General features: G+C 41.2%; 1 protein-coding gene across 3 annotated transcripts in view; it reads right to left on the bottom strand.

Moving 5' to 3' along the window:
* The window catches only part of LOC134226879 (heparan-sulfate 6-O-sulfotransferase 2), an 89,342-nt gene that overhangs the window by 51,540 nt on the left and 10,832 nt on the right, over positions 1 to 26,970 (bottom strand). For all 3 annotated transcript variants that reach the window (XM_062707953.1, XM_062707951.1, XM_062707952.1), the window contains exon 3: positions 18,515 to 18,760. In XM_062707953.1, the coding sequence (XP_062563937.1) occupies positions 18,515 to 18,760 (246 nt within the window). The remainder of the gene's footprint in view (positions 1 to 18,514; positions 18,761 to 26,970) is intronic.

The raw sequence follows: 26,970 nt of genomic DNA, 5'->3' as shown, positions 1-26,970 counted from the left end.
CGCAATCTGGAGTTATGGCCAAAAAACTGTTTTATAAAAAAATAGCAAAATGTTCTCAACTGAATACACCTAGATTCGAACTTCTGACCTCTGGGGTGGAAGGCGCTTGCCATACCACAAAACTATCGGAACACACATGGTATGAGTAAACCGAAGTCGTACAGTATTTATCAAATTAGTATGTGTGCATTTCTTTTCAAAGCCACAGAGTTCACTCTGCTAGGGTAACGGTGCCAATATTGGAAGTATTATTGAATCAATGAAAGAAAATATATATTTGATAATTCGAAATTGATAGTTTTAATGCATTAACAAATAGACAAACTTTGAATTTGCTAGAAATGAAATTGGATTCATTTCGTCTTAATAATTAATCAAAATTTCTTGGAGGTAATATGAGTTTGATTATACTGCCGTCGCAAGCATAATCGTCCAATATTGATTTTGCATGGAAGAAAATATGGAACAGTTACGCTTGCGGCGGCAGTATATAGGTAGGAAAACCAATTTGTTGGAGAAATTATTGTTTTCAATTAATATTCATAATGGCACAATTACAACGTGTCGCTTCAAGTAAAGCAAACGTTAAGTAATGCAATGATGAACAATATTATTAAGACCCCATTGTCTCCACTGAGGCCATGATCGCCTTATAAGTGTTTATTTGGGTAACCTTTAACGAAAAGAAATGTGTTCAATAATTAATAACGTTTCTCTTTACTAAACGTAATCAGGCCCATTTTTCTATTATTTTGCTATCATGCGCTCGCATACCCTACATACGAGTTCGATCAGCGGCGTTCAATCAGCGTATGGGAGCGCAGCTGATGTGCGTGAGGACGCTATGCAAGCACATTTCGGCGGGAGCGAACGGCACTGCATTCGCTTCATTCGCTTGCCGTCGGATGAATATCGCAGAAGGAAGCATCACCAACACACCGCATGGCCCTGACGAAAGCGAGTAAACAAAATGGATGATGCCTTTTTATTTCACCCGGCAAGGGATATAGGACGTCAATTTTAAAATGGTTGTTAAAACGTTAAAACACATTTTAACCGAAAATAGTTGGATTTTTCAGGTTCGAAATTTAATTTACTTTTAGATTGGCAACACGAAAGCATAGCATAGCATAGCATATGTGATTGTACAAATCGTGGGTGGCTATACAATGCTCAATTGAGCAATCTACTGTATATTGTCGCAAATTGGTACTTGGGATTAGTACCTTTTCCTATACAGTAGCAGTTGTATACCTGGCCACGTCCTTACAATCACGGAAGGAAGGGAAGGAATGTTAGTTCAACATCTACTAGTGAAGATCCAGGGAACCCATACTACCTTCATAGATGTCTCGGGAAGGAAAATTTGTGTTAGTGGGAAAGGTGAATATTCGACAATATAGAGCGTTTGTCAATAACAGTATATGCTGTAAAAATAATAAAATATATTCATCAATTTACTTACGAACCGTCCTAAGGAAAAACAAAACAAAACACAAAATTTCGGCAAATCGCGCGATCGTTCCGCCGTCCGAAACAAGAGCCAACTCGCACTGCACTAATTAACTTTATTACCGACCGCGCAATGCAAAACACAAAATTTCGGCAAATCGCGTGATCGTTCTGCCGTCCGAAACAAGAGCCAACTCGCACTGAACTAATTAACTTTATTACCGGCCGCGCAATGCAAAACACAAAATTTCGGCAAACCGCGCGATCGTTCCGCCGTCCGAAACAAGAGCCAACTCGCACTGCACTAATTAACTTTATTACCGGCCGCGCAATGCAAAACTCAAAATTTCCGCAAATCGCGCGATCGTTCCGCCGTCCGAAACAAGAGCCAACTCGCACTGCACTAATTAACTTTATTACCGGCCGCGCAATGCAAAACACAAAATTTCGGCAAACCGCGCGATCGTTCCGCCGTCCGAAACAAGAGCCAACACGCACTGCACTAATTAACTTTATTACCGGCCGCGCAATGCAAAACACAAAATTTCGGCAAATCGCGCGATTGTTCTGCCGTCCGAAACAAGAGCCAACACGCACTGAACTGGTTAACTTTATTACCGGCCGCGCAATGCAAAACACAAAATTTCGGCAAATCGCGCGATCGTCCCGCCGTCCGAAACAAGAGCCAACTCGCACTGCCACTTTTAGATTGGCAACACGAAAGTCTAATTATTTCGATTAAACAACATGTGTAGATATGTAGCCTGATATAAAGGTGTAGACTTCGGCTATCTGTTGGTGGTGTTGGATTGCGTGGGAGTGCTCTCGCCTCTTAGATTTGACGAATCGATGTTCTAATCTTTGTTTACAAACGCAGAGAATTCGTTTTAAAAATTTGGTATTGAGTTATAGAAAATAAAAATTGTTTAAAGTTCATTGGTAGGGTAAATCACTACTTGGGCCTATGGACCCGATTCCCGGCTCACTGCACAGAAAACTAAAGATTTATACTTTTTGGAAGCCGTAGGCTTATGATTGATAATTTTAAAAAAGTCTCCCGTTTATTTCGCACAATACTCAATATTTTTAAATTATTTATTTCACTCCTAATTGGTCCAATTATAGAAAACAAAAATGTAGATCTCGAACATTCGCTCTCCGTTGCTGCACCACTGAGCTGAAGTGAATCTTTCCACTTTTACAAAACGGTATTTTCATATAAACACCTACCTGGAAATCGCCACAGTACTCGATACAATCATTGGTCGAAGCTGTTAATCACCACACAATAATTCTAAACTCACGCACTTTCATCTTTTCTAGTTGTTCGTTTCACAAGAACTAATATAAACATATTAGAATACATTTGAAAATGTATCCTCAAACCAAACAAAAATTCACCTCGGCATAAGAACTTCTAGCCGCACCGTGCTGTTAAAAGGCAAGGATTTTTTAGTGTGAAAAAATCCTTCATCGTTCATAGTAAAACTATCTAATACGTTGACGCTATCGTGTTATTTATAATTCTCTCGATTACAAAAAGTGAAAAATATAGTTTTAAGCGTTTGGAAGTAATTTGAATGAGCGAATATATTCTTTTCAACCAAATAAAATTATTATAAATAATAACATCTGGCATCATGTCGACGTTGAACGTGCATATTTTTGTTTACGTCGCATTTTCTACTGTCCTGAGAGAGAATGAGAGTAAGATGTAGAGAGATTGAGCGAAATTTTGCTTAGGCCGGGAACTAGTTTGGAAGTGGGCCGGATTTGAAATCGCTATGACTGAAATTAGTGCTGGACATCGTTTATTTAAATCAAATAAAAGCCTTTTCAAACGATGTTTACCAAGAAAAGCTATTTTTAAGCAGAAGTGAACCCCATTGCAGTATTGCACGGCCCACGAAATTGAGGAAAACATGCTTCCTGTCATAAATATCAATTAACTAATGCAGTCGTATGCATGTTAGGCCGGGAATGGGGTAAGAAACCCTATTATACTAGAAAATATGTTTTTGAAAAAAAAAGGATAGAGCCGAACGAGCGTTGATCACAGGACTCTCTGAGTGAGAGCCTAGAACGTTACCCCTCAGCTATCTTTACTTCTTGAAAGATTGGTGATCGAAGTATAACAGGTTATACGCAATTTGCACTGATCATCTGCTGCTTGTGCATTCGTGCGGCAACGCACCGGCTGCTGTGTTTAGGTTCCGTGGCATATTTAAATCATCTGACGTTGAAAAACATATACGATTGAGTTTACGTCATGTGCTTTTGTGTCAATTCATTCAGATAAGTCACCTAATATTCATAGTGTTTTTGGTGTGCAGGGAAGCAACATCAATTTCAATATTTAATTTGAATCCACCAATCCAATCCATATTGGCACAGTATATGTAAAACATGGATGGTCTAACAATTAGTTTGTAAATAAAACAAATTATTTTAGTAAATGGTTTTGATTTTCTATAAATATTAATTTAGTATTATTCCTACCTTTTCGCTTGCATACCTTCTGTGTGGTTTTTGAAAGTTAATAAATTCATGCTATACATGAGTCCTAAATCTTGGACTTCGCTAGACCAATTAATTGTAACATTCATATAGTGACAACATATCTGTTTGAAGATTTCAAATAGCACTGGGATTATGTGGGAGAATCTGAGTTTCGGAAGGATTCGGAGAAAATTTTTCATTCTTGCAAGTCAATGAAAATGTATCCAAACTTTTCTACAATCCAAACATGTTTTGGATCATGTAGTAATCTAAATTCGATCATTTAGTTTCTCGATGACTCATTCCAGAGGTTAAATTTCAAAACGTGTTTTATGGTGGACTTCTGGTGCGAATATTTTCGACAGCTCTGTCCTACAGTTTATTGTATTAATTTAATTAATAACAGAGATGAAACACTAGCTTGTCATAACTTATACTGTTAATAACATTATTTTTTATTAGTTATTATTAGTCAGTATAAGTAAACAAAATGGGGGCCGGATGATGCTTTTTATTTCACCCGGCAAGGGATATAGGGCGTCAATTTTAAAATGATAATTAAAACGTTAAAACACATTTTAGCCGAAAATAGTTTGATTTTTCGGGTTCGAAATTTAATTTTCTCTTAGATTGGTAACATGAAAGTTTCATTATTTCGATTAAAAGCCATGTAGGCTACATATCTACACTACAAGGATGTTTTCGATCATTTAGTAATCTGCGTTCAATCATTTAGTAGTTTGTCAATAACACATTCCAGAGGCTAGATTTCAAAATTGGTAGTATGGTGGACTGCTAATTCAAAGGTTTATCTACAACTCTGCCTAACAGTTCGATGTTTCAATTATACTGGTAATAGAGCTATAGAGCTAGTAGCAGTAGCTTATACTGAATGATTGGAATTTTGTTATCATTTGGTATAAGTCACTGCAACTAACACTGTAACTCCTTCAATGGTGGAATTGAAACATCGATATATTAGGCAGATATATAGAAAAACCTTCGCATCAGAAGTCCACCGTATAACACATTTTGGAATTCAGCCTCTGGAATGAGTTATAGACAAACTACTAAATGATCGAACGCAGATTACTAAATGATCGATAACATCCTTGTGTGTCTAACATATAGGTAAATACTTCGGCTAGCTGTTGGTGGTGTTGGATTGCATGGGAGTGCTCTCGTCTCTCAGACTTGACAAATCTATGTTTTAATCTTTGTTTAAAAAATGCAGATAAGTCGTTTTAAAAATTTGGTATTGAGCTATGGAAAAAAAATGAATAAAATTTATTGGTATTAACTAAAATATGTTTAAATTTAACATTAAACAAAAGAGAGTCAGAATGAGCATCGAACATAGACCCACTGAGTGACAGCCTAAAGCGTTACCCCTAGGCTCTCTCCGCTTCTTGGATATGTGATGATCGAAGTATAACAGGTTATACTCAATTTGCACTGATCATCGGTTGCTTGTACATTCGTGCGGCAACGCACCTGTGCTGTGTTTAGGTTCCGTGGCATATTTAAATCATCTGACGTTGAAAAACATATACGATTGAGTTTACGTCATGTGCTTTTGTGTCATAATGTCAGATGTCAGATATGTCACCTAATATTCATAATGTTTTGGTGTGCATGGAAGCAACTTCAGAATCAATTTCAACATTTGATTTGAATTCACTGTAATGCATTCTTCCTGGCGTTGCAGCAAATAATTCATATTGGCACAGTATATGTAAAACATGGCTGGGCTAACAATTAGTTTGAAAATAAAACAATTTATTTTAGTAAATGGTTTTGATGTTCTATAAATTTGAACTAACTATAATCGTACCTTTTCGTTTGCATACCTTCTGTGTTTTTGATAGTTAATTAATTCATGCTATACATGAATCCTAAATCTTGGACTTCACGAGACCAATTAGTTGGAAACCCATTCATAGCGACAACATATCTGTTTGAAGATTTCAAATAGCACTCGGATTATGTGGGAGAAGCTGAGAAATGCCGAAATGCTCTCTATATGAAGAAAAGCAACCCTAGTAGAATTCTTCTAAGACTTTATTAAGTCGGATCAAAATCGTAAATCTTAATTGAAAAGTGGTTAAATGGCATTAACAAAAACGGAACTGCTCATCAGCAAAAAATGAATTCTTATCTATATGATGAAGAATCATACTATTTCAGAAGGTGCCAGAAGCCTAAGCTGGATTCTGACTTCAAAACAGAAAAAGTTTGTCAATTGACCAAAATTATGGATCATAATCACGATAAAAATTGCGCAAAATTGTATTTTTTTTTATTAAATGTAGTTTTCTATGAATAATTTTCCAATAATTTATGGATCATTTGTCATACGTTCATGGGAAAATAGCAGGAATGATATTGTTTTTCTTGATCATGTTTAAAGGTACATACTTATTTTACAATTATTTGATATATTTTTTTTAGCTTAGTTATGCTTAGTTATGGATCTTAAAATTATTCTTTATGGATAAGCCTGAGCTATTTTTTGGATTTGAGGTAGCGTTTTATGGAACATTCTGATGTTATTTATGGATTTTTTTGTGCATTTAACGGTACAAAGTAAGGGCTGCCATAAACAAATTTGAAAAATAAGATCTATTTAGTGTTATATTAGACTTTTCTAATATGTTTGTCAACCCATTTGAACGAGCGAGAAAGGCATCATCACCGCTAGGTGGATTAATCAGGGTTTTTAATAATGCTCATTGCTGAGCGTGGAGACGTAACCTTCTAAAAGGTTTTTCCCCAGAACGGTGTCCCTGCAGGATTACCACCGTTTATCGGAATTTTACTTCCGCAAACGGGTCCAACGTAAAACGAAGGCACGGGTCCAAGCAAAGATCGTAACGGGATCAGTAGGTACACATAGCGCTGAAAAGCACAGTTGAAATTAAAATAGCTTCGGGTACTATTTAAACTTGCTTCAGCAAAGAGAAAATAAAACCGCACAGTATAAGAGCACAATGTGGTCTGAACAACGCTACAATAGCCCTAGCTTCCTGGTAAAACTCATCAACAACTATCTGTCGGTCAGGACATTCCGGGTCTCAATCAGCGCAGCGATTTCCAATGCGCTCGACATCATAGCAGACGCCCCCCAGGACAGAATCCTCGATCTGCTGGTGTTAGTCTGTTCCGATATGCCAGAACCTCCAGAAGGCGGCAATAATGTCTCTGTTCGCAGATGACAACTCAATCGTCGACAAAGGTAGAGTGATAAGTGCGCTAGTTTCTCCGGGCTTTCTATAAAAAGTTTGTTTTTGGAGCGAACATATATACTTAGTATACAAGAAAGGCACAAAAAGATCATCTCAATTAGTCAAGCTGAGTCGATTGGTACACAACTCCGGGCATTCCACTAAATGTTCCTCTCCAAAGCGATCATTAAGCACTTGCAAACACTATGCGTACGATAAACAAAAATAAAATTAAAAATAGATTTGCCAGGCTGCGTATTTACTCTGAATAATTGTTAAGAATCATAAAACACAAACAATGTCTGGAACAAATGCGTCTCATCCTGTCATGGAAGTTATAAATAGATGATGCCATACTTTCAATTCAAATGTGTTTATAATACCATTCCACTTAAATGCACGTCTGTTGATTTTAGTATTCTGAAATGATTTTCACCATTCCGGTTCCTGTCCAATAAATCTTTGGCAAACTGCAATCACCACCAAAGCACCAAGTAGGTGCCCACCACAAAGCCCCATTTTCGATTTCCTTAGCCGTATTTCAATGGATTGAACTGGGCTATGAAATCTCGCATCGGCAGTGCAGACGACGACGTCTTTTAACGTCGTCGCCGTCGCGGCTAACCACCATCACAGGAGCATCCCCAGCGATGTGCAACGTGCGATTTTATAATATCCTTGCATCAACTGAGCGCCAACAGAACCGCACGGACCGGCGTCAACCGAGTCGCTATTGCATTGGAAAACGAATCACGTACCAATACTCAAAATATTTAAATTTGATGCACATGCACATTTGTTCATGATCATTCCGCTCCTTGCCGTGTCGCATCGTCTTTCGACCTATACCCGATATTGGATTTTCGCTCACTGCTCGGCACATAATGCTTGCATCTATGCGAACTCACCTCAACTGCTGTGTTGTCTCGATAAAAGAGCAAACAGTAGGTACACAACATAGATACTGTGCATTCTATAAACGGTTGACAGGCATGGTTCGATAATTCCATTTAGGAGCGCATTTTGTGTTATTTAGTAGTCGATCACAAACAATTGACATTGCTGTCAATAGTGATTTCATGGTCGTTTGGAGACACCTGCCACTACTTCGTTTGACTACACTCCCCTTCGCGTTCGCTTGTCTATAAATCCTTTAGAGTCTATAGTTCATCATGCTAAATAGGAAGGCAGCCGAAAGTAGCAATACTAAAACCAGAGACCAGCGGGTTGAAAAACTGTCGAAATGTTATTATGATTAACATAAAACCATACTGGCATCACATTCATCTATTTGAAAAATAATACCATCATATTTCTGTCAAAAATGTCAATTAATAATAATAATTCGAATGGATCGGCACGGATATTTCCGCAAATCTCTTTTTTTGTACTTCCAACAGAAATACATGAGTAATAGGGTAATCGATTGGAAATGTTGATAAGTAAGTACTAACTGAAAGTGGTACAACTTACTGATCATTAACTAATCTCATCAAATTTATGCGTATGGTTAGTAAGCTAAATATCATAACTTTTCATCCCATTTTTTTATGTATTCGAGTTAGAAGTGAAAACAAATATTCCAAAAAACCGAAGGAAACAAAACTATGCACTATTAGAAAAGGACTATTTCGAACTGGTAAGTTGTTGTTCCAGTGAAATTTTGCTACATACTAGAGGTCAATGTAAGAGCTAGTCACCCTACTGAAACGTACACGAGGGAGTGTCTTTTCATCTACACCGCGATACTGGAATGGAAGCTTCTCCGAACTGTCACCGCAGCACCGTGATGCAATCGATCTCCTCAATCCGCGCTTCGAATTGTGTGTTTGTGATCGCAATTTCATAATACTCAATACCGTTTGCTTCGCCGTTCTCCACGGCGGGAGAAATTTACAGCACACTCGAATGGTAATGCAACACACTGAATTTCAAAGCGTTCCCAAACGGTACAGGCATTTCGAGAATGTCTAAATTTTCCGAGAATCTTGATTTACGATTGTGTGACTGTTGGTGTGGCTCAGTGGTTTATTTGTTATAGAGGAAAATGGCCTAAAACGCAGAAATAGGGCAATACGAAGCTAAAATCATTTATACTTTACATTTCTGGATAAATTAAAATTACAGTTGAGTATTTTTATCAATCCGAAACGACAATGACAATGCATGGGTCTCCAGTTAGCCTTGCGAGCAATGGCGTAGAATTGCCAATCCGGAGATGGTGATTTTGATTATCGGTCTGGTCTAGCATATCTTCGGGTTGGAAGCATTCTCGACTCCCTGGGCATAGTGTCACCATTGTAATTGCCACACAAAATACATAAGGTACGCTGGGGAAGTAGAAAAAGGGGGTAAGTGTAAAAAGCAATTCGAAAAATGTTTTTTTTTCTTTATTAATGTGTTTAATTCGAAAAATGGAATTGTACACATTTAACAGTTTTTAGCACATCATAACATTGTGCACAATTATACTTTAATGTTCTCACTAATACTGTGTTAAAATCTGTGTTATACATACACTAACACAGTTAACGCTGGAGCTGTCATTTGAGGCTTCGAAAAAAGTTAATATATGCATTAATAAAATCAATTCTAATTTACACAAATTGTCCATTTTTCAGTGAATTTATGTCACAGGTGACAATTAAACTAATCACATTCCATATGTAGTGGTTTGTATCATGATAGCAAATAATTGGAAAATTTTACACTTACCCGTGTTATAATATACTGCGTGGAAGTGGGTAATGCTCTGATCACGCAATTGTGTACTTCTTTTCAGGGCTTATTTAAACAGCTTTTAATCTTAATATGTTTCTTCTATGTTATCATGATGTTTTCAGTGGTGATAAGATTAATATAAATAAGAAAACGCCTGATTTATTCACCTATCGGCATTGACGTCTTTCTCGTGTTCTAGATATACTAAAAAACGTATAAGAAAGTTAAAAAATAGCACTGATAGGTGAGTAGATTCCATTATACACATTCATTTATATTCATAACAAGTTTCGCTGTTGAATGCAATTTGTTGCGAACAAAACGGTTAGGGACAAGTGCATGAAAATTGGTGATCATTTTGTACGCGTTTTGCGTACACACATACATACAAACACGCACACAGACATCATCTCAATTCGTCAAACTGAGCCAATAAGTTTATAACACTGTAAGTCTAATTCTTTCTCTAAAAAGTTCATCTTTGAAGTGAACCTATAGACTTTACATGCACTTAGTTTTATTAACTTATTTATGGATCCTGAACATGGGGGCAGCAGGGACTATGTCCAAGGGCTTGACGATCCCTCCCCAGGCCATCTGCGAGTTGTGGCGCCTGCCTAGGATGTGGTGGGGTTTGACAGTGGGCCCTGTTAAACCTCTATAAAAAGCTGCATGTATCCGCAAGTAGGCTCCGCCAAAGCGACCGTGTGCCGCTCAAAGCGCACAAGCCCAAGTCCTGGTGTTAGGTGGGACACTAAACAGCCCTGACACGACGGCCCTCCGACGAGACAGGAGGTTTGCGCAGGCCCAATAAGCCGCCTTTAAAAACAACTATTACGAACGACATAGAAGATAATACGACTCGATACAATCGGCAACGACCTAGGCGACGAATTAAGGATCACGATTGGAAGCTTGGAACATGGAACTGTAAGTCGCTAGGCTTCGCAGGTTGCGATAGGATAATCTACGATGAATTACATCCCCGCAACTTCAATGTCGTAGCGCTGCAGGAAATCTGCTGGACAGGACAGAAAGTGTGGAAAAGCGGGCATCGAGCGGCTACCTTCTACCAAAGCTGTGGCACCACCAACGAGCTGGGAACCGGCTTCATAGTGCTGGGAAAGATGCGCCAACGCGTGATTGAGTGGCAGCCAATCAACGCAAGGATGTGCAAGCTGAGGATAAAGGCCGTTTCTTCAACTATAGCATCATCAACGTGCACTGTCCACACGAAGGGAGATCCGACGACGAGAAAAAAGCGTTCTATGCGCAGCTGGAGCAGACATACGATGGATGCCCACTGCGGGACGTCAAAATCGTCATCGGTGACATGAACGCTCAGGTAGGAAGAAAGGAAATGTATAGACCGGTCATCGGACCGGATAGTCTGCATACCGTATCGAACGACAACGGCCAACGATGCATAAACTTTGCAGCCTCCCGCGGAATGGTAGTCCGAAGCACTTTCTTCCCCCGTAAGAATATCCACAAGGCCACATGGAAATCACCTAATCAAGTAACGGAAAACCAAATCGACATTGGGCGGCTACAAGACGGTAGACTAGCCCAAGACTACGCGCAGCAGCTGGAAGTGGCACTCCCAACGGAAGAGCAGCTAGGCGCAGCATCTCTTGAAGATGGCTGGAGAGATATTCGATCCGCCATTGGAAGCACCGCAACCGCTGCACTAGGCACGGTGGCTCCGGATCAGAGAAACGACTGGTATGACGGCGAATGTGAGCAGTTAGTTGAGGAGAAGAATGCAGCATGGGCGAGATTGCTGCAACACCGCACGAGGGCGAACGAGGCACGATACAAACGGGCGCGGAACAGACAAAACTCGATTTTCCGGAGGAAAAAGCGCCAGCAGGAAGATCGAGACCGTGAAGAGACGGAGGAACTGTACCGCGCTAATAACGCACGAAAGTTCTATGAGAAGTTGAACCGTTCACGTAAGGGCCACGTGCCACAGCCCGATATGTGTAAGGACATAGACGGGAACCTTCTTACGAACGAGCATGAGGTGATCCAAAGGTGGCGGCAGCACTACGAAGAGCACCTGAATGGCGATATGGCAGACGACGGTGGCGGTATGGTAATGAACCTAGGAGCACGCGCGCAGGACATGCGACTTCCGGCTCCGAATCTCCAGGAAATCCAGGAGTAGATCGGCCGGCTGAAAAACAACAAAGCCCCTGGAGTTGACCAACTACCAGGAGAGCTGTTTAAACACGGTGGTGAAGCACTGGCTAGAGCGCTGCACTGGGTCATTACCAAGGTTTGGGAGGATGAGGTTCTGCCGCAGGAGTGGATGGAAGGTGTCGTGTGTCCCATCTACAAAAAGGGCGATAAGCTGGATTGTAGCAACTACCGCGCAATCACATTGCTGAACGCCGCCTACAAGGTGCTCTCCCAAATTTTATGCCGCCGACTAGCACCAACTGCAAGAGAGTTCGTGGGGCAGTACCAGGCGGGATTTATGGGTGAACGCTCTACCACAGACCAGGTGTTCGCCATACGTCAGGTATTGCAGAAATGCCGCGAATACAACGTGCCCACACATCATCTATTTATCGACTTCAAAGCCGCATATGATACAATCGATCGGGACCAGCTATGGCAGCTAATGCACGAAAACGGATTTCCGGATAAACTGATACGGTTGATCAAGGCGACGATGGATCGGGTGATGTGCGTAGTTCGAGTTTCAGGGCATTCTCGAGTCCCTTCGAAACGCGTAGAGGGTTACGGCAAGGTGATGGTCTTTCGTGTCTGCTATTCAACATCGCTTTGGAGGGAGTAATACGAAGGGCAGGGATTGACACGAGTGGTACGATTTTCACGAAGTCCGTCCAGTTATTTGGTTTCGCCGACGACATTGATATCATGGCACGTAACTTTGAGAGGATGGAGGAAGCCTACATCAGACTGAAAAGCGAAGTCATCAACACGTCGAAGACGAAGTACATGATAGGAAGAGGCTCAAGAGAAGTCAATGTGAGTCACCCACCACGAGTTTCTATCGGTGGTGACGAAATCGAGGTGGTTGAAGAATTCGTGTACTTGGGCTTACTGGTGACCGCCGATAACGATACCAGCAGAGAAATTCGGAGACGCATAGTGGCTGGAAATCGTACGTACTTTGGACTCCGCAAGACGCTTCGATCGAATAGAGTTCGCCGTCGTACCAAACTGACTATCTACAAAACGCTTATAAGACCGGTAGTTCTCTACGGACACGAGACCTGGACGATGCTCGTGGAGGACCAACGCGCACTGGGAGTTTTCGAAAGGAAAGTGTTGCGTACCATCTATGGTGGGGTGCAGATGGCGGACGGTACGTGGAGGAGGCGAATGAACCACGAGTTGCATCAGCTGTTGGGAGAACCATCCATCGTTCACACTGCGAAAATCGGAAGACTGCGGTGGGCCGGGCACGTAGCCAGAATGTCGGACAGTAATCCGGTGAAAATGGTTCTCGACAACGATCCGACGGGAACAAGAAGGCGAGGTGCACAGCGGGCAAGGTGGATCGATCAGGTGGAGGACGACTTGCGGACCCTCCGCAGACTGCGTGGTTGGCGAAGTGCAGCCATGAACCGAGCTGAATGGAGAAGTCTTTTATGTGCAGCACAGGCCACTCCGGCCTTAGTCTGATGATAAATAAACATCTCCGATGGGAATTGGAAGATCTTCATCCTGAGCGATGTGTAGCTATCGCTTTAACCTGTTGCCAGGTTAGATTTAGGTCGTTTTCTTTTATTTTTTTTACTGAGGCTTCGCCGCCATGAGCCTCTGGGTCTGGTCTCTTCTGCGATGTCCCACTGGGTTCCAGTTTAATGCTTGTTTACAGATTTCGTTTTCGCCCCTACGTAAAGTGAGCCCTTCTTCCGATCCCGAATTTCTGTTGCTGTCGACCTCTGGTGACAACGACGATGGAGCTCGTTGTTTGAGATCCGGTTGTAAGGTCACCAGGCCCTAATTTTATTCCGCAAGCATCTGTTGATGAACACCTGCAGCCGTTGATTGTTCTCCACTGATACACACCAACAGCACAGATTTCACGTTAGAGTTGAAAATTCGTATTTTGGTGCGTTCACTTATCTGCCTGTTTTTTTAGATATTTCTCAAACTCGCAAAGGCAGCCCTTGTTTTCTTAATCCGTGCGCCTATGTCGATCTTGGTACCACCGTGTGACGCCATTTGGCTACCAAGATATTCGAAGCTTTCAACATTCTCAGTCAGAAATCAGTCAGAAATAATGGTTGCAGCAACTTGACTGTGACTGAATCAGGTCACATATAAGTTGCAGTAAACTATGTGGAAAATGTTTTCTGCTAGGGAGGCTGTCATAACAGCCCGCAGTTTGGTTCACGGTCAATCTCACCTACCAGAATCTCGTCGATTACGATGAGGAATAGTAACTGTGATAGACTACATCCTTACCTCACACCAGCTACGAATGGGATAGGGTCGGACAAGAACTCATAGTGCAGCACTCTACACGAGAAGTCCTCGTTCTGTGCCTCGATGAGGCCGATGATTTTCTCAGGAGCCCCTTGCGTCTTAGGGCGCCCCACATATTCTCGTGATTGTGACGGTCGAAAGCTTTTTCGTAGTTGACCTGCTTCAGAATGATGCGAAGCGTGACAATATGGTCCACACAGGATCTTCCGGCACGGAATCCGGCCTGCTGCCGCCGGAGAGGCGCATCGATCTTCTCCTGAATTCGGGCTAGGATAACTTTGCATAGAACTTTGAGAACGGTACACAGCAACATAATTCCTCGCCAGTTATCGCATACAGTCTACCTTGCATCCGTCGACCAGGAAAGTTGTGGTGTCCCAGATATTACGAAATAAACGATGTAGTAGTTGAGCAGATGTCATGGGGTCATCTTTGAGCATCTCGGCTGATATGCGATCGACCCCTAAGGCTTTATTCGATTTCATGCTTTGGATGTCTGTTTGAATCTCTAGCAGTAATGGAGCTTCGGTACTGACGCGTGTTATACGTCGGATCCTAGGCAGCTCATGCCGAGGTGGTGCCGGCCTGTTTGGCATTTGAAAAAGTTGTTCGAAGTGCTCGAACCAGCGTTTCAGCTGATCAGCTGGGTCGGTCAATAACTGATCATTCGCGTCTTTCACAGACATCGTTGCATTCATCTTAGCCCCGCTTAAGCGTTGTGAGATATCGTAGATCATAAAGGAGGCGAATGTCCCCGGTTGCTGCGGCTCTTTCTCCTCCGTCGGCCAGAGAGTCTGCCCACGCTCGCTTGTCCCGTCAACATGAGCGTTTTACTTCGTTCTCAAGAGCCGAATATCGTTGACGGGCTAAGACTTTGGCTCCTCTGGTTTTTGATCGCTCTATCGCGGCTTTGGCTTCTCTTCGCTCCTCTATCTTCTCCAGGTCTCATCGGTGATCCATTGTTTTCTCTGAGTGCGCAGTTCGCCCAGATTGTTCTCGCTGGTGGCGATGAAGGCATTCTTGATGGCGGTCCATTGGTCTTCCACGCTGCCACCTTCCGGCGCAGGCGTATTTCGCCGATGAGGAGGTGATGATTAGACGCGATATCGGCACTACGTTTATTCCGTACATCAAGAAGGCTCCGTTTTCATTTTCGGCTGATGCAGATGTGGTCGATTTGAGAGAGACTCGATAGACTCACGTGACCTTGTGAACTGGTCGATGATGGAAGATCGATCCCCCGATCACCATGTCGTTATCAAGTTAAAGAGATCTTGATATCACCCTTCGGAATTCTATCTACGACGGCATTGAGATGACTGTAGAAGTTCTGTTTGTCTTGCAGATCGGCAGCATCGGTTGGCACATAAGATTGGATTATAGTAAGGTTTCGGACCCGTGTTCTAAATCTGGCAACGATTATCCTTTCACTTATAGGTTCCCACTTCGTAAGCGGAAATTGGCCCTTCGCGCTTAGTAGGAAGCCATCTTCGCGATGCCGGGGAACGTGTTCACCTAAACCAGAGTATAGAAGAACTTATCGCGACGGCGTTCTGTGTTGTCCAAAGTTTGGCCAACGGACTTCACGCAGTCCCATGATATCAAGCTTCATGGTTCAGTTGTGCCAATTTACCCTGCTGGGCTAAGGTAAAAACGTTCCATGTTCCTATTCGTGTCCGTTGTTTAGCGCTAAGAGTCGTTGCCGTCAAATCAGTCCATATTCTTTCATTATCGGATTCTCGAACAAATTGATGATTCGGGAACAGTAGTTTGTTGGCCCAAGGTTCCCTATCCACCGGGATGGGGCTGCCATATTAGGTATAGCTTCCGGGGAATAGGATTTCATACTCAGCCGCTGGATGCCAGAACAGACGCTGTTGGAGCCGCACCTCCTTGGTGAACAGACGCTCGATCAGTCGGGTCAAATTTGTTTAAAGTCCCACCCAACACCAGGACTAGGCTAGTGTGGTTTGAGTGGTACACGATCGCTTTGATAGGGGCTGCTTGTGGGCACATACAGCTTTTTATAGAAGTTCAAAAGAGCCCACTGTCGAACCCCACCACATCGTAGGCAGACCCCACAGGACGCACCCTCTCACTCTAGCTGATGTCAGCTACCTTTGGCTGGCGGTCAATTGTCATCGGAAGAGCCGTGGAAGCGTGAGTATTGGAACTTGTGATGACCAGAGATATGTTGGGCGCTCCTTCCCGGATGTCAACTCACCATTTCCTAGCCTGCAGGAATTCCTTACAAGAATTCCTTGGGACCTATTCTGTTAATCCAATGAAATTATTCAAGAAAAGATTCTTAGAGCGGTTACCTTTTTCATTTTGATTAAATGTCATTACTCATCACAATTGAAGGTCAAGATAACTTGGGTTTTTCACTTACCCCATTCCACTGGGGTAAGTGGAAAAATAACTCCTAATTTTCAAATCTATTTCCATAAATTTCAAGCGACCAAAATAGTATGAATTACCACACAGATGGTACAAAACTGACTGTTTTTGATGCCCCATAATGATTGATTGCATTTAGATCATACAAACTGGTTTTACAATAATTTAAACATGAACTATCGACTTTTCCTTTTTCACGCATGCAATTGCGAGCATTGAAACGCTTTCAATTAATAACTGAGGAAATGGTAATAAAATACTAAGTTGAAAAGCAGGCCAAGTACCAGTTGGAATATTGAGCCATAACAAAAGAAAAACTACAATGTCTTGATTTATTCTGAAGCTCGACAATTCTCATGAATCAGATCAGTTTCAGATTCCCCCGTCCCCCAGTGTGGACAGTTGTTCATATAAATTTTCAAAAAAAAAATGTATGAACCGTGGACATTCGCCATAATTATATTTGACGTAAAATAACCAATACGAGCATCCAATCATGATCCATTCTTCTTCGTGTAGGTGGATACCTACTGTATCGGGTTGTATTTTCTTTCACATTGTTCGTAATGGGTGGTTTCACACTGGTGGCTTTTAGGGTCTGGAAAAGCTCCCGTCAGGTCAGGGATCTCTAACTAATTGAGCATTTACATCCAACTCATCGAACTTAGTGGATTCCGAGAATACACTTTACCATCTGGGCCTTCTATTGTAGTTTCGTCCTTAATGATATATCAATGCATCTCGTTGGATGAGAAATGCAATATAATTAACATCCTTTTGAAATGATGAATATAATTCAATCATATTCTTCCCCTACCGCGATGCATCACGCGAATTGTAATTTCAATTAATAGACTGTTTCCAGGAGCTTTGTGTTGACTCCAACCTCGTTTGATGTTTATTATTTGGCCACCTATTATAAACGCTCAACCATTTCCACATCTTACACCACTTTTATAAATAATTGTAACACATTTTTCATAGATCTAAATTCTCACAAATGATTTATATCGACCGGCGCATTGGGGAGCAGTGTCGTTAACATGCCAACATGTGTTCATTTTTCTCACCGTGTGATTCTGCTGTCCGCGCTCTGCTCACACCCGGCCAGAAAATAGAAGACACAAACCTCACTCCACACTTCTAGCAACTGGGAGCCATAAAACTCGTTTCGTAGCACGTCCTCATCTACTGGCGCCAATCAAATCGTACGGCTTAAATGGGAAGCCCGGAAGCAGAGAGTTTTAAATTATCGATTGCGATTCGGTGCGGTGTGACATGATTGAAAAGTATCCCGCCGGTTTCAGAAGTCAGGTGACATTGGACTCGAAAACCACACCGAGGACGATTTTATCTAACAAGCATTGAAGTGGTCCCATTGTGTAGTAGCTCGTATGAACCAATTGGATGAAGTTTAACCAAAGTAAATAACGCCATGCCATGCATTCCAAACACAAGCCCTCCAGTGAATGGAACATAAAATTAATGTTCCATCATTTTATGGCGATGGCACTTGTTGTTTGATTGACCCACGCCATTTTGGTCATACTATTGAAGTACACAAACTCAATTAAATTTACTGCTATGTATTTTTGAAACGGTTGCTGTCGTTTAACAAGTTGGATACATATGTTGCCCACTCAAGTTGTTTGAACGACTTGACAGTTTATTATTTTGCGGTAAATTGATCAGAGCTGCAATCCTGCTTCTAACCAACAAAGTCCACTATCACTTCTAAATGTACTCACCTTCAAGTCCAAATCTCGTACCAGATGCTTCCCGAAAGAAGTTCCGCCTGTCTTTTGGATGTGCAAAAATACCATCACATCATGAGCGTTCATGTCAAACTGGAAGTCATCGTTCAGGACCTCCTCGTAGCTGAGTCCCGGATTGGCCAGCAAGTTTTGCTGCACCGGTTTTCCGAGGTTGTCATGTTCGTAGCCGGTGATAAGTTCCTGGTTGCTTATCACTTCGCGCCGTGAGAGAGCGCACACCTGGTGAGGAAACAAAAGCAACGTAAATATAATATAATATAAGATATAAAGCGCGAACGCTTTAGATCATTTAATTTTGAATTGTAGATACCATTTAAATTTGTGTTATTTTTTATGCAAATTTTCATTTTCAAACACAGAGCAGATATATCTCCGATATGCTCGATGCAAAAAGATCATTATAAAATAATCGAAGCACGATTTCATTTTTCAAAGCATGTCTTACACAATTAATATAGTACAGGAAACCATTTATCACGTTACAGTTTAATCTTTACGATACTACAGTAGATGTTGACTTTTGGTAAGCACTCAGCTTAAAGTATAACTGTCCTGTATTCGCTTGATTTCCTATCTATGTGAGAAGGTAATGTTTTCCCTGTTGATACGCACACAATAATTGAATTCTAACTTCAGTGTGAAAAGCATGATTTGAAAAACAAAAATTTTATATTTTGCTTATATCTCTCATTATGTTCATATTTCACGCACTCAATGACCCTTACTGATGGTCAAAACATCAAGCAAATAAAGATACTGAGTTTTTACTCTTGCTTATATTTCCCACATCTTAAGTTTAGTATGGAGATCGCAAGTAAAAAATCTCGCGCTTAGTTTCATAGGGGCGTAACTGTATTGATCGATTTCTCTCAATCGATTTTATATTTTGTTTTTTTTTTTTTTTTTCCTGTTGGGTATCTTAATCACTGCGACCATTTGTTAGATCTATTGTGATATATGCCCCATTTGATCTAGCTTTGTCAAGTTAACGCATCATTACTATTTAGAGCAATTGCATTTCCTTTTGGTTATAATTCAATTGTTTCAAAAGCTACAACCGTGATTATTGATTCTGGTGCAATATACAATTATCCTTTATAACACCAAACCATTAAATCATCGCCAAACTAGCGCAATTCGCCACAAAAATAAAAAGAAAACATCAACAAAGTGAAATTGATCAATACCGCTACGCCCCTATGAAACTAAGTGCGAGGAATGATCAAATTACCAAAGTAAATGATGTGTAGTCGATAAAGAAGGCGAAGGAAAATCGTGTTTTGTGTTGCCATCAAGAATTGTTACCTTGGAAATAATAGACGTGACTTTTATCCTAAAAAATCATCTTTTGTAGCAATATTGGATTCAGAAACGCTGCTTATTATTAAAATCTTTATTAAAGAGGTTTTTAGCCCAAGGCTAGTTCACCTCCGGAAAAAGAAACGCTGCTCTTGAAAAGCCAATGCACGCATATTCCTCCTCACTCGTATCGATGTAGATGCGGAATGCTAATCTGGCCCAAAAAGCAAAATAAGTGTATCCACCGTATTCACTTCTCGAGCAGCCTCTCTGGGATCTTTTTTCGTAATCGCGCTCCACAGAGCCTGGATTATATTGCTAGCTAATTACCTGAAGATGTTTCATATTGATGCGAATGAAACACATAGGCCTAGTCCGTTGAAACTACTACCGTGGAAATCAACGCTCTCCAGTTCCGAACTTTGCTCTCTGAACTTTCCACGGACTCAAGACGGCCAATGTCCACTTGAAATGTCTTTTCCAACTTTATAATCTCCCGCATACTGAATGGCACTTCCAATGCTTTTTGCTCAAAATGCAGCTCCATATGCTCGTGTTCCGTTTCATCCGGCTGAGCCACTGATTCTGCCTCCCTGGTGTTGCGTACTTGTTCTCGTCGTGGGACTAGGCTACTGAAGGGGGTTCGAAACATATTTTTTCTGGTCAACACTTTCAAAAAAAATTAACTTGAAAACGGCTCGTCCGATCGTTGATGTTTCGACCATTTCGACCATGTTTGAAAAACCAACTAATTTGAAAAAAAATATAACTTTTTTGTCCATCATTTCTCCATTATAACTCATAGTGCAAAAAAGACATATCTCGCGCTTAGTTTCATAGGGGCGTAACTGTGTTGATCGATTTCTTTTCGTCGATGTTTTCTTTTTATTACTGTAGCGAATTGCGGTAGTTTGTCGATGATTTAATGGTTTCGTGCTATAAAGGATGAATGTATCTTGCACCAGAATTTTTTCACATACCAATAGCCCCATTGATTACCTAAAACTTTGCCGAGGACATCAAAACGATCGGACAAGCCGTTTTCTATTTAAGTTTTTTGCAAATTATGCAAATTATGTTTTTTGATCACAAAGAATGTATAGGCAAAATTTAAGAGAAATAATAAATACAAAATTGAAATCTCGAAAAAAACCCAGATTAATCCACCTAGCGGTTATGGTGCCTTTCTCGTTCGTTCAAAAGGTTTGAAAAAATCTAAAATAACACCAATATGTGGATTGGTCTTATTTTTCATATTTGTTTATATGCATAAAAAAAATTCTCGCCAAACGCAATTTGTTGCAAACAAATCGGATGAGCTTAAAAGCAAAAAATGGCATTTTATTTAGTAGTTTTAAAATTAGTATTTTCGCCATAACTTTTGACCCAATTGTACGATCCGGCCAAGTTTCTATAGGAAACAATGGGACAAGATTCTGCGTCGAATGCAATCTGTTGTGAGCGACCTGAGAAGCACACATATTGCACATCAATCACAGTAACTTATATATGACCGGATTCAGTCACAATATGGTTACTGCAACCAGATTTGTTGAAATTGTGTTGCTTGGGGAATAAATGCAGTATAAGTGCTAAGAAAGTGAGCTAGACTTTTTTGAACTCTTTTTCACAATAAATAGTAATTTGACCATAACATCTAATCCCATAGTCCGATCTGGCTAATTTTCAATAAGAAAATATGAGACATTCTGCGTCGAATGCAAATGCGAGCAAATCGGTTGAGGAAAAGTGCCTGAAAAATGAGTGACATTTTTTTAGCGATTTTTTCATAAAAAATGGTATAATTTTCGATCCCATAGTCCGATATGTCCAATTTTCAATAGGAAACAACGGGACAGGATTCTATGTCGAATGCAACTTGTTGTGAGCAAATCGATTGAGGATAAGTGCCCGGAAAATGAGTGACATTTTTTACGCGATTTTTTCGTATGAATTTGTATTTTAGCCATAACTTTCGATCCCATAGTTCGATCTGGCCAATTTCAAATAGGAAATAATGGGACAGGATTCTGCGTGGAATGCAACTTGTTGCGAGCAAATCGGTTGAGGATAAGTGCCCGAAAAGTGTGTGACATTTTTTACGCGATTTTTTCATATGAATTTGTATTTTGGCCATAACTTCTGATCCCATAGTCCGATCTGACCAATTTCAAATAGGAAACAACGGAACAGGATTCTACGTCGAATGCAACTTGTTGTGAGCAAATCGATTGAGGATAAATGCCCGGAAAATGAGTGACATTTTTACGCGATTTTTTCGTATGAATTTGTATTTTGGCCATAACTTCTGATCCCATAGTTCGATCTGGCCAATTTCAAATAGGAAACAATGGGACAAGATTCTGCATCGAATGCAACTTGTTGCGAGCAAATCGGTTGAGAATAAGTTCCCGAAAAATGAGTGACATTTTTTACGCGATTTTTTCGTATGAATTTGTATTTTGGCCATAACTTCTGATCCCATAGTTCGATCTGGCCAATTTCAAATAGGAAACTATGGGACAAGATTCTGCGTCGAATGCAACTTGTTGCGAGCAAATCGGTTGAGGATAAGTGCCCGAAAAGTGAGTGACATTTTTTACGCGATTTTTTCGTATGAATTTGTATTTTGGCCATAACTTCTGATCCCATAGTCCGATCTGACCAATTTCAAATAGGAAACAACGGAACAGGATTCTACGTCGAATGCAACTTGTTGTGAGCAAATCGATTGAGGGTAAGTGCCCGAAAAATGAGTGACATTTTTTACGCGATTTTTTCGTATGAATTTGTATTTTGGCCATAACTTCTGATCCCATAGTCCGATCTGGCCAATTTCAAATAGGAAACAATGGGACAGGATTCTGCGTCGAATGCAACTTGTTGCGAGCAAATCAGTTGAGGATAAGTGCCCGAAAAATGAGTGACATTTTTGAGTAGTTTTGCACACACACACACACACACACACACATACACACACACACACACACACACACACACACACACACACACACACACACACACACACACACACACACACACACACACACACACAGAGACACCACCTCGATTCGTCAAACTGAGTCGATTGGTATATAACACTATGGGTCTCCGGGCCTTCTATAAAAAGTTTGTTTTTGGAGCGATCATATAGCCTTTACCGTATACTTAGTATACGAGAAAGGCAAAAACATGATTTCACAGAGAATTGCTCAGGTATGATGTTTTAAGGTAAATTTCAGATATCTCTCGTAAATCTCTGTGCTCTCCATACATACATATAACATGTTACCTATCGATTTGTGAGATATAACCCATTACTGCGACCTACTTTAACTAAATTTGTTACAAAGAAGATTTATTACATTTGTGTATTGTAACATATCAATTTTAATAATTATTTTCATAAAATGTTAAGTGTATCACTTGTAAGTCCCCACCGTGTACTTTTTCTAAGAGAAGATCTAGACCTGTGCGCTGACTGAAATTTTGTTGACGTCACGTCGTTAAAAACCGATGACGCCATGCATTGGCGTGAACTAATTATTTGCATTACAATCTTTCCGGAATTTTTCCTAAAGCTTCCCCAGAAAACCTTCCAGGAATCCCTCCCAAAGTTATTCCAAGAACTCCTGCGGAAATTCCTTACAAAATTCATCAGGAAGTTCTTTTAAAGATTCTTTCAGGAATTTCTCCGGAATTTTTTCCAGGAATTCCTTCGGAAGTTCCTCCAGGAAACTATTCCGGAAGTTCCACTAGGAATGCCTCTGGAGATTCCTTCAGGTATTCCTGTAGAAGTTCCTTCAACATTTTTTCTATGATCCTCTAGGAACTTCTTCGGGAGCTGGACCAGGAATTTCTCGGGAATTTCGTCCAGGAATTCATCGGGAATTATCTCCTGGAATTCCTACTGATTCCTACCGACAACCTGTCATGAATCCCTTCCGAATTCTATCAGAAGTTCCATCAGTTACTTCTCCTTGGGATTTTCTACAAGAATTTAATGGGATATTATTCAGGAACTATTTTGGAAGTTCGTCTAGGAATTCTTCGGGGAATTCCCTTAAGAATTGCTTTATCGGAAGTTTATTCAAGAATTTGTCGTGAAATTTCGTTAATTCCTCAGGATGTTCTTTCATAAATTCAGAAAAAAATTCCGGAATTCCTCTGGAAGGTCATCTAGAAACTCTTCTGGAAAATTCTCTAGCAATTCCTCCAGTAGTTCGACTAGGATTTCCTCCGGAAGTTCTTCCATGAATTCTTCCGGAACCTTGTAATTTCCTGTAACATGTATTGAGAAAACACAAGGAAAGGTCAATACAGTACTTGGCGGGATAGATTTAACATCATTTCACATCTATTTGCGATAAGTTGAATGCACTGCAGCAATTTAAAAAATCTATTTTAATTTTTTTTTTTTCAAAGGGGGACCTTTTGAAACTCCGATAGGCGATCGGATCAATAACCAATTGATCAAATTTTCAATAGAAAACAAATGAACCGTTTGTTTGAAAAACTGCATATGTAACATTTTTGGCCAAAATGAAATCTTTATATATTCTATTCCAAAAATACGTATTCTGGTAAAAAAAAGATTTTTTTTAGGAATGTTTGAATGAACTCCATCGTCGTTGTCACCAGAGGCTGATAGCAACAGAAATTCGGGATCGGAAGTGGGGCTTTGTCGGCCACACTATACGAAGGGGCGGAAACGAAATATGTAAACAAGCATTCAAGGATGTTATCGATGATTTAGTAATTTGCGTTCGATCATTTATTAGTTTGCCAATAACTCACTCCAGAGGATAAATTTCAAAATGTGCTGTATGGTCGACTTCTAGTGCAAAAGTTTATCTACAACTCTGCCTAACAGTTCGTTGTTTGAATTACACTAATAACGGAGCTATAGCGCTAATAGCAGTAACTTATACTAAATGATTGAAATTTCCTTATCATTTAGTATGAGTTACGGCCGCTAGCGCCTTAACTCCTTCAATAGTGGAATTCGAACATCGACAAGTTGGCAGAGTTGTAGAAAAACCTGCGCACTAGAAGTCCACCATACAACACGTTTTGAAATTAAGCCTCTGTGATGAGTTATTGACAAACTACTAAATGATCGAACACAGTTTACTGAATGATCCATAATATCGTTGCAAACATTAGACTGGAACCCAGCGGGACATTGCAGCAGAGGCAGACCCAGAGGCTAATGGCGGCGAAGCCTCAATAAAGAAATAAAAGAAGTCGACCGAAATCTAACCTGGCAACAGGTTAAAGCGATAGCTGGACATCGTACACCGGAGGTGTACAGGACCCATGCCATAAGTAAGTAAAATGTATGACTTTTTGTCTTTCTCTTATACTAAGTATAGCCTTATAGCCTCTCAGTGTTGGTAAAATCACTCATAAATCTCAATCAACGAGCCCTCACGTGCGAACAAAATCATCTGCGATTTTAAAGGAATGCATCTCGCTTGATTTTTTATGCTAAAACGCATCATTTCACTCATTTGCCAAAAAATCATTTTGGCTTAAAAACGCATTTTGTTAAGAAAATTATTTTGAGTTTTTTTAGTGGAATATCTTCACTTGTCATAAGACGAGTTTGTACAATCCCATTTAATTCCACCACTTAATTTGTATCTTGACAGATACGTATTTCGACCTCAACAGTAAGGTCGTCTTCAGTGTCTCGTTCATGAGTTTTGAGATTTTGAGCTTTTACCAACACTGAGCCGCATGTAGCCTTTTAAGATAGCTGCACTGCCCAAGCGTTAAAATCACATGCTATGACGATCGGTCTACGACCCACTAGGTCAGACGATAGTCCATCGATCATCTGGTTGAACTGTTGTAATGTGGTGGGTGGTGTGTGGGGCATAGCAGCTACAATAGAACACACCATTGATCTTGGCTATCGCGACACCCTCAGCAGAGAAGTGTACCACCTCTTGGATCGGGTATCGTCCCGTTGTGCAAATAACCGCCATCCTAGACTCGTCCACCACCCAATTGCCGTTATCGCCGACAGGGACGTTGTACGGGTCGGACAGAAGGGCGACATCGGTCCTCGACTCCGAGACCGACTGCCACAGCAGCTGCCGGCCAGATTCAGCTGTGTTGTTACTTGCACGGTGGGACACGAAGAACCACCCATAACGTGGTTACAGGCTTGCTTTTTGCTGGCGCAGATGAGGCACTTTGGTGGCTTATCGCATTTCTGCGCCTTGTGCCCTTCCTCACCGTAACGATGACACAGGTTGCTACGGCCTGGCCCCTTACAGTTGTAGGACTTGTGCCACAACTCTAAGCACCGACAGCACCTCTCCATTGAAGGCGGCTGGAGTTTGCTCACTGGGCATACTGACCAGCCGATCTTCAACTTCCCTCGCTTCATTACCTTTTCGGCTTCCGCAACCGGTAACCTAAGGTAGGCTACCTGCGTGCCAAAGGGACCGACTCTTAGACGTACTTAGGTCATCTCGACCCCTGTACTGCACTGGTCTCTGACGGCAGAGACGACGTCGTCCGCGTTCGTGACCTCGTCCAATTGCTAGCACTGGAGGGCCACTTATGCCCCCAACAACTTCACCTCGGCGTCATCACCCAAGACCTGTTGGGTTATTTTCGTGTAGTCAGTCCCTCTAGCCTGCGCTCCGCGTTTCAAAACCAAGATAATTTCACCGGTCTTGGTGCGTCTGACGCCTCGCACGTCCTGACCCAGCGCCGAAAGGTTTTCGGCCGCCTGCATCGATTTAAGGACTTCAGCGTACTTTGCCTTATCAGTTTTCACCTACAAGGCCTCGCCTCCTCCTTAGCTTTCTTTGCAAGTCGAGATCCCTTGCCCTACTGACCAGCTGCCAGTGATTTTCGTATCCTTGTGCCGATGGCACAGGCCGGCTGGTACCCTCTTGCGGCCCTGTGACTTGCGTCTGGTTGGAGTCTTTCGCCTTTTTGGGCTGAGAAGTCACCTTCTCGGGTCGACGCCCTTCGGGCACCTCTGCACCCCGATCTGTTCCGTTCAGACGACGTTTGGCCTTTATAGTCGAACGTCGTTTGGCTTTGCTCTGAGTTCCTTCGCTGGATTGCTGCCTGAACCGTTTCGGGTTGGGTACAGTCTTTTCTTC

This window comes from Armigeres subalbatus, chromosome 3 (genome assembly GCF_024139115.2).
Source record: "Armigeres subalbatus isolate Guangzhou_Male chromosome 3, GZ_Asu_2, whole genome shotgun sequence".
NCBI classification, from domain to species: domain Eukaryota; kingdom Metazoa; phylum Arthropoda; class Insecta; order Diptera; family Culicidae; genus Armigeres; species Armigeres subalbatus.
This window is presented reverse-complemented; position numbering and strand designations above follow the sequence as displayed.